Here is a 9,167-nt window from a genome sequence, read left to right as displayed (position 1 = left end):
TTTTCTGACGATGCTGGTCTCGGGAGTGACGATTTGATTCGGCCCGAAATCCTGTGGCTCAGCTTTCTTCATCAGGATTCAGCATCAACTGAAGAGCAGCTTCTGATGAATCTGAACGGTGTGGCAGCATTCCACAGGAAGCTGACGGACACCCTTACCTTGAATAACAACTGCTGACTGGTCGAGCTTTAACGCAAAAGCTGGCACTCTTCAGAGTCCACACCTCCCAACACGAAGAATCGCAGACACTCCAATCGCCTTCATTGTCACCCTTTGGATGGTTAGACCGTCCTTTACGGCGCCATTTGTTTTACAGTCCGGCAGACATGTGCCCAACCTATCTGTGTTCGGCGATGGCGATGGGGATCCACGAAGCAGAACGATGCTTGTTGAGCTCACTCCTCACACCAAGAAGACGGCATCGCTCCGCCCACGCGATGATTAGCCTGAAGCTTGAATCGATGCTAGAACTCGCCCCCCAACGCACTCATTAGATTTGCTTTCCTCCTCCTCCGCTGATCCAGTGCATTGCTGCACCCTGGAGCTCATCGATTTCCTGTCAAGACATCTACCATTGAGCTCAGCATGCTCGCCTGTATAGCTTGCAGTTCCAAGCATGTGGAACGTTCGGTGGAGGCGATAGATGAGGATGGGATTCCAAAGTCCCCTGCCACCAGAGAAACCATTAGAAACCTTACTAATCAGGTACCCTCCTTCTCGTTTTGAAATGCTAGGTTTTAGGTAACTCGGTCAAAAATCATGCGACTGCTTCGAATGACTTGTGAGTTTGTGCCTTTTATTGTCTGTTTCGCAGCTCAAGGGTATGGCTGTGAAATTTTCGTCCGGAGCTTATCGTCACTGTAGGCCATGTTCCTCGTCAGAACTTCCTCACGACGGAAATTGCATAGATGCTATGGATATCACGGACGTTTCGTCGGAAGTCTTAACGTCGAACGCACAGGCTTTCTTTTCTACTCCTCCCCAAAGCTTTTCTAGCAGCTACAAGAGAGCCTATTCGAACAAGTCGAACGGCAACAGCCGCTCTGCTCATCAAACATCGATGAGGATTTCGGAAGCAGCGAAAGCGGATCAGGAAGGCTCAAGGTCGGCCTATGAAACCGCAACAGAGGACGAATTGGAGAAGGAATGGGTTGCGCAAGTTGAACCGGGGGTGTTGATCACGTTTGCGACGTTGTCGGAAGGAGGAAACGACCTGAAAAGGATCAGGTTCAGGTAAGCGATGCATTCTTCTATAGGATTGGTGCAGAGTGCGCTATAATTTTCGGTTTCGGTCCTAAGTTGGGAAAGATTGGATGAACGTTTTGGATTGTATGATGGTAGTGCAGTCGCGAGATGTTCAACAAATGGCAAGCGCAGCAATGGTGGGCAGAGAACTGCGAGAAGGTGCACGAATTGTACAATGTGCCGAGGTTCAACAGCAGGATGCCGGGGACGCTACCGATGCGTGCGAGGTCGGAAGATGAGGTGAGGAAGATGATGATGAAGACACGTTATTGATTCATCTTTGAATTCTCTAAGTGAGGAGGAAGATGAAGAAGTTTCATCGTTGATATTTCGTCTTTAGATCGTCCAATTTTCTCGGAGTGAGGAAGAAGATGATGAAGTTCCGTCATTGATTCATCTCTCGATCATCCAATTTTCGCGATGTTTTCAGATCAAAACGACTCCTCAACGATCCACTCCTGATGTTCCTTCCGCCGACGAATCCCCTCTCAAATCGCATCGCCCTCATCACAAACTCTCCGATCACCACCGCTTCCAGCTCAATCCTCGCCACCACCACTCCGCCTTCCTCAACAATAAAACCAATTCAAGCTCCGCTTCAGATTTGGATCCACCCTTCGACGATGATCCCCACAGCTTCGCCAGCGACCTCGACCCCAGCTCCGAATGGAACCAAGAGGATGAGCCTGGCGTCTACATCACCTTGCGCTCCTCGGCAGCTGGCACTAGAGAACTCAAGCGAGTGAGATTCAGGTAAAACTTCTTTGTCCGCCATAGCCGAGTTTCGCATTATCAGCTCGCGTCAAATTTTGATCTGTTGCAATCCAGCCTATATATGTTCAGCGCTAATTTTATTCATTAACCGCATACTCTCCGCCCATGATATTCATTTCTTGTATGGGATTGTTTCTTCGAGCTCATTAGCCGTATCGTTTTCACCCACTTGATTCTTGCCTTCATCAACGATATCATGAACGACTTCAATATCGAAATTGTTTGCGAATTTTCTTAAAGGCATTGAAGTTCTACTGATTCACGAGAGTCTGTTCAGCCGGGAGAAATTCACGGAGATGCAAGCAAGGCTATGGTGGGAGGAGAATCGAGTGAGGATACACCAACAATATCTTCGATAGGCGGGAAATCGACTCTTCCAATCATTTGCGAGAGATAGTAAGATTTTGATGAGACGGAATCACGCCGGGAAATCTCAATCGGAGCCGTTGAGTCTCTTCCGAATCCCAAACAGCTGGTTTTGGATATCTTTGGGAACAACCAGCAGAGATGTAAATTTAGTGAACGTGCATAGCTTTTAATTTGCCCAACAGAAAAGAGCATCTTGCACCGCAACATTTAATAGCTGCTCTACGACCACATTGATTTATTATCTAGTTTATATCGGTTATTGATTCTCCTTTCTTTGAATATATAGACCATCTTTGATGATGCTAAGGGCTCGAGTCTCTAGAGTCTAGAGTCTAGACTCTAAGCCTTAAGGGTCACATGTGGTTTGCATTCAATGCAAGTTTTGTAATGTTCGAGCTCACCCGAGGGTTGCCACTCTTAATTCTCCTTCTTTCAGAGTGTAGTTGCCTCGTCATTCCATCTTCCATTTCATTCATGCTCTTCAGTCCTGATTTTTCATGCTCATCAATCCTTTCCTTCCATTTCTTCACTTGTTCTCCTACCTAGCATGGGTTACTGTGGTCGTATTACCTAGAAGCATCTATATTTCTTGTTCTTTCTGTCTCCATTCCATTCATGAAGGCTTGCGTTGATTATTTGTACTTGTCATTCCATTCCTTCCATTTTTCTAGTTGTCCTTGCCGCCTAGGATTTGCTTTCGTGGTCTTATTATCTTGTTTTTTGAAAGAGTGAATTTAAAGCAATGTATCATAGATAGAATGGGCTAAGACGTATCTTTCTTGTTCTTTCAGCCTCCATTTTGTTCATGAAGATTAGCGTTGATTATTCGTGCTTTTGTAAGTCCATTCCTCCATTTTTACAGTTGCCCTTCTCGCTTAGGGTGTGCTTTCGTGGTCTTATTATCTTGTTTTTTAAAAGTGTGCAATTTAAAGCCATGTATCATAGATAGTATGGGGACTTGCCTTCCACTAATCATTGAGATTACAATTGACTTTCCTTGTTAGGGATAATAGTCAATCCATTAGGAGACATAATTATGAATAATGTATCACTACTAAATTAGTAGTAAATCAACATATAAGAATTACTACTAATCAACATCTCAACATTAGTAGTAATCATCAAATTAGTTTTGATTTAGCACTTCATTAGTTTTACAATTAGTGCTAAATCAACATATTACATTAGTACTAATCAACATATCAACAATAATTAGCTAAAGTCACACTAATATATCAGTACTAAATTAGTGCTAAATCAACATATCAACATTAGTACTAATTAGCATATTAGTGTTGATATAGCACTTTGTTACTTTGACAATAGTACTACAATAGCACTAATTTATCAGCATATCAACATTAGCACTAATCAACATATCAATATTCATTACTATGTCAATATCAATACTATATCAACATATTGTGTTTGTTGCCAGTATGGCCCTTGATGGGCCCTTTAGGGGCAAGGGCCACATTGACTAACACATGATAAATGTTTGTCAAAGTGTTTGTCAATATAGCCCTTGCCCCTAAAGGGGACCCCTGAAGGGCCATGTTGACAAACACATTGACAAACATTGCAAAGTTTTTATTGGTCACTGTTTTCTGTGAAAATGGCTTTGTGTAAGCAAAAAAGGTTTTGTGCCTCAATTAAGTTAAAGGATATCACAAGTTCTTTGGTGCTTGCATTGTTGCTTGGATTGTTCCTTTTCCTTAACTTATGAAGTCACTATACTGCCTTAATGGTTCCCCTTTGCACCCTTGAATACAACCAGTTGTTTTAGTAAAAATGCCCTCCTTTTCTCTCCTTTCTTCTTGATACTAAAACAATAATAGATAAATAAGAATACTGCAACACTCCTTTTTACGTGATACTGCAACATCAAAAAATAGTACTTGATACTACAACACTATTAGATAAACAAGAAAAGTTGTACTTGATATTGCAACACTATAAGAAGACTGCACACACACACACACACACACAGATCTCACAAAAAACAACATGACTAAATGAAATTGATTCTTTATATATAATTGGTGACCCAGGGTCATTACACCATGTAATAATATATCCATTTTCAAGATGTCTTCAAGTTCCATACAATGGGGGAAAGTGTTTAGAAAATGGATATAATGCAAGAATTTCTATCAACACATCCATTGGCGGCAATTCTCTACATCACATCCTGCTAGTTTGTAGGCGCTGGATTAGCCATCATAAATGTAATAATATTTTCAACATCAGCCATATCACCATAGCTTCTAGAAATTTCTCTAATGAACAGCCAAAATGGGTGTTGTCCATAATTATATGCTATGGTATCGATGACATGGACATCATAAAAAAACCTTGAAATAAACTTTGGGATAGTTCCTTGGAATTTGCTAGTTTTCCCAAGTATGGCAACAAGAACTTACATAACTCCTCATCATGAGGATCTCCATCATATGGGGATGGAGGCTATGCAATTTTCAGGTGATTCAACACTGCCTTTAGAGGCATGTCATCTACAAGCAGTGTGTGCTCTAGATCAAATCAATGCCATGCCTACATATTGTGGTAAAGGGCTTCAGGTAGCACATGCCATCTAGTGTTGTTGGATGATGGTATTCTTCAGAAGTGCTGCATTCTTCTTGCAAAAAATTGAACTCAAACTTGAAAGAAATCAATCCACCATCCCATGCCATGTTTTTCTCTATCAAAGCCACCAAGGGCTCTACATTCCTCTTGGTCCTACTACTCCACATAGCGATCTCAAAGTGGGTCCACAAATATGCCAAAAATTTCATCAAGCTGGCCGCAAAGACACAATGTGTAATCCAAATTGGTGAATGTCACCCCCTTTGACCACGGGAGGAGCATCCTTCCACCACCTCTTTAGCACAATCCCATTCATATAAAAACACCTTCTTTGGAGGGGTGACATTTTCAGCAGCACATATAAGGATGGAAACGTAAAGTTAAATACATGGCAAACTAAAAAAAAGCAATATTGTGGGATTGTAGATAAATTCATGAAAATTAACAAGTTCAAATACATGAAAGGTAACAAGTTTAAATACATGAGAAGTAACAAAAAACAATAAGAGTGTAGATAAAAATGGACTATGCAGAATAAGCATCGAACCAGCTCAAAGAGAATTTCTTTCAAGAATAGGAGAACAAGATAAAAAACAATGTATCACTGCTTTGAGGATCTTGTCCTATGCAATGGGGTTGGGCATTTTCCATTCGCGGTCACAGAATCCCTAGGATTCTTTAGGAAACTAAATTTTGTTTCATTGAGCTGATAGGGAGAAAGCTATCGAGTGGCATGTCATCTAGCATGTCTTCATCGTCACAAGTCGAGCGTGAAATAGCAAAAATAATTTCAGAAGCCTCTACCACCTTCTCATAGCTATCCTCCTTGTTTTCCTCCATCCCTTCTAGGATGTCCTTTTGGCTATCCTTCTAGCTATCCATCATCCCTTCTGGGATGTTCTTTTGGCTGTCCTTTTGGTTGGTGATCATCCCTTCTGGGATGTCCTCTACCAAAACATCCTTGCCTAGAAGCTTCATATCTTAGTCTACAATGGCATCCAACATCTATACTTCCTCTTCAAAATTATCTAAGTTAAGTTGGTTTCCCATTTCTGCAGTGTCAATTTAAATTCAGTTAACATTCATCAGATACAATTGAAGTTAAGCACATACAAATCTAACCACATACACTTTTTATCTTTTATCTTCATGCTGCTTTGCAAGGATCTTACAACACTTTTTTTTTTCTTTCTACTCCTCCCTTCATTGAAGTAGTAGTCACATCTTTTGAGGTCATTTTACCTTGTGAAACAGATAAGAAACTACAAGTTTGTCAGTTATGTTTAGTCCATATGTAATGTAATAGAGGAAAAACACAGAAAAAAAGGAAGAACGCCAAAGACACATCATACCTTCATCCCCTCCCTCTCCATATTTTGGGTCCTAACCCCCCTTTACAGGCTCTCTCTCAGTTGCTTCCTTCTTCCTTCTTACCCTTTCCAACACCTCATCATCACTATCCTCCTCACCCCCTCTTATAGAGCAACCAAGGTAGAACCCGGAGTATTTACATCCTCCATGGGGTCGTCCTCCATAGGGTTCTCACCAGACATGAGATTGCCATCTACCATGACATGAGATTGCCATCTACCATGACATCATTGGTGGGTTTAATAGATGAGGCTTGTACACATCCATGATGATTTTTCTTCACGTTGGGATTCAAAATGGTATTGCTAGGAGGGTCATTGTTTGCTTGGGTGTAGCCATTTTTGGTGAGGTTCAAGGACTTTTCTATATATGGGTATCTTGCATGACCCATAACTTATGCATTTCTCAATGGAATTCGGCAAACTTTGTCTTCAAGTTGCAGTACACATTCCAAATTGAACATGAGAGTAAATAATTATGGAATAGGGATTTGGAACGATACCGTTAAAGCATTATAAGTGCTATGTTGCATGTGAAGCATGCATCCTGAAGACTATAGGATATAGCAATTTATTCAAAAACATCAAAATTTTGTTCTATATATACATGCAACCAAGTAATCATTCTAAAGTACACTACATGAGCTTCTCCTCAACCCAAGGACATACCTAAATGAGATCATTATGCATGGGTTAATGGGCCTCAAATGTTGTGCTAAAGTGATGCATACCCATTTGAGGGCACACTCCATAACTTTCTTTTGATTTGTTGAAAACCAAAATGGATTGAAAATTTGGAATCTAAACTATTGGGACTAATGCATGGTGGTCTTAAAACATTGATAGTTGTTGGTATTGGTATCTAGATTCACCCTAAAATGGAAGAAGTTGGAAAAGTGCAATTTTTGCATGTTTGCAGCAAATATATTTTAATAAATCCAATACTATTTACAATTTTGAATTGTTTCTTTTTCCATGCACTTGCTTGCTATATGGCTCATAAGCATGCCAAAGGTCATTGGGTCTTAACATGGGAAGGTGATACAAAAAGCACTGTTCGGAACATGTACTGCTTTTAGTGGTATAAAACACCTATTTCAAACCTTAAAAAATTATTGCAATGAAAAAAAATTGTCCTGAACCAGTGTGGTTGAACATACATTAGTTGTTGACCAGTCCGGTGGTTGAAATTATTGTGTTTCTTAGTACTTAAATTCGTTAAATTTAATTTCCTGCTATTCGGGTCATATACCACTGTTAAATTGTTGAATTCAAAAATGAAAAGCAATATATTTTTATTTTCTAATGGTAAAATTCAAAAATGAAAAGAAATATACTTGTTATTATCTAATATGTGAAGTTGAGATATACTTGTTATTGTCTAATATGTGATTGTCCTAAACCAGCATGGTTGAACAGACATTAGTTGTTGTCCAGCCCGGTGGCATGGTTGAGCAGAAATTAGCAGCAATATATTTCATAATATATTGTTATTTTACTAAACCAGCTCAGTGGTTGGAACATCATGCAAACATGGCTCCTTCAGCTCAATCACCAACATACATTAGTTGTTGACCACCTCGGTGGTTGAAATTATTGTGTTTCTTAGTACTTAAATTTGTTAAATTTAATTTCCTGCTATTTGGGGCATATGCCACTGTCAAATTGTGGAATTCAGAAATGAAAAGCAATATATTGTTATTTTCTAATGGTGAAATTCAGAAATGAAAAGAAATATACTTATTATTGTCTAATATGTGAAGTTGAGACCATCAGGCTAAACCATCCTGGTGGTTGAAATTGTGACAGTGTCTTAAACCATCTCGGTGGTTGAAATTGTGAATGTCCTAAACGTGTCCTAAACCAGCCCGGTGATTAAAATTGTGAATGTCCTAAACCAGCGTGGTGGTTGAAAATTGTTTTACTTCATTATATATTTTAATTAGACTGTGTTTTGTATTCTTTTAGTAGTGGCAAAAAGGGGACTCATTGTTCTATTGTTCATGCATGTTGGGTCAGTAGATGGAGTTGTATCTCAAGTTTGTGGATCAGAATCTGGACATTTCAATTGGGCAGAGGAGCTTTGAGCATTGTAAGCCCTGGTACATTAGGAAACTCAAAGACAAGAATGTTTGTTGTTGCAAAACACACATAGACTTTGACCTGGCCCAGTAAGCTATAAATAACTTGAGATCTGGTTGTGTTGGAGCATTTATCCATGGGGAGCAATACCCATGTCTCCCTGGTACATTAGGAAACTCAAAGACAAGAATGTTTGTTGTTGCAAAACACACATAGACTTTGACCTGGCCTGGTAAGCTATGAATGACTTGAGATCTGGTTGTGTTGGAGCATTGCTCCATGGGGAGCAATACCCATGTCTCCCCAATGAATGTGCAGTTTGTAGGCCACCTGGATCCTCATCATGTGTTGCAAGGGAGGGAAGATTTTGTAGCTTGAGGACTCTGCGGGAGCCACTGGTTTGTCCAAAGGGAGACCGTGAGTGGCACAGGATTGAATGCATTCGTGGCACATGCAAGCATCATAGTTTGAAGCTGAAGAAGAAGACATTCAATGTCTGTCTAAATGAAATGAGGGAAGACAACCACGTTGCTCTAAAATGGAGGATATTTGAAAATGTCAATGTTGAAGGAGCCAATAAAAAGAGATGGCTACTGTCATATAAGAGCACCCAGCCAAGGGAGCTTGTAGGTCATGTGGTTCAATCTATCCCAAAATATGTGCTTCAAAATTTCATGGCCAACTGGCAGGATAAGCAGTTCAGGATGTGCCTTGCCAATTTTTCCCGTGACAGTATTGTAT

At 40.2% G+C, this 9,167-nt stretch overlaps 1 protein-coding gene across 2 annotated transcripts; it reads left to right on the top strand.

Annotated features, from left to right (window-relative positions):
* The first annotated feature begins 585 nt into the window (after positions 1–585).
* On the top strand, positions 586–2,692 carry LOC147901725 (protein Brevis radix-like 1). Of its 2 annotated transcripts, XM_087375102.1 has the most exons (5): positions 586–705; positions 815–1,233; positions 1,347–1,485; positions 1,676–1,998; positions 2,297–2,692. In XM_087375102.1, the coding sequence occupies exons 1-5, from the start codon at positions 586–588 to the stop codon at positions 2,376–2,378; spliced, it is 1,083 nt and encodes a 360-aa protein (XP_087231228.1). In that variant the 3' UTR covers positions 2,379–2,692. The 2 variants fall into 2 exon arrangements, with proteins under 2 accessions (XP_087231228.1, XP_087231229.1); XM_087375103.1 differs by lacking the exon at positions 2,297–2,692 and having other exon boundaries at positions 1,676–2,002.
* The last annotated feature ends 6,475 nt before the right edge of the window (positions 2,693–9,167 follow it).

The sequence above is a fragment of the Dipteris shenzhenensis genome, chromosome 5, assembly GCF_047967505.1.
Source record: "Dipteris shenzhenensis isolate YYH24624 ecotype China chromosome 5, Dip_SZ_1.0, whole genome shotgun sequence".
Lineage (NCBI taxonomy): Eukaryota > Viridiplantae > Streptophyta > Polypodiopsida > Gleicheniales > Dipteridaceae > Dipteris > Dipteris shenzhenensis.
This window is presented reverse-complemented; position numbering and strand designations above follow the sequence as displayed.

Coding starts and splice junctions, on each gene's coding strand:
- LOC147901725 (XM_087375102.1), top strand. CDS start 586: ATGCTCGCCTGTATAGCTTGCAGTTCCAAGCATGTGGAACGTTCGGTG. Junction 706..814: donor TTAGAAACCTTACTAATCAG/GTACCCTCCTTC, acceptor TCTGTTTCGCAG/CTCAAGGGTATGGCTGTGAA. Junction 1,486..1,675: donor GTGCGAGGTCGGAAGATGAG/GTGAGGAAGATG, acceptor CGATGTTTTCAG/ATCAAAACGACTCCTCAACG.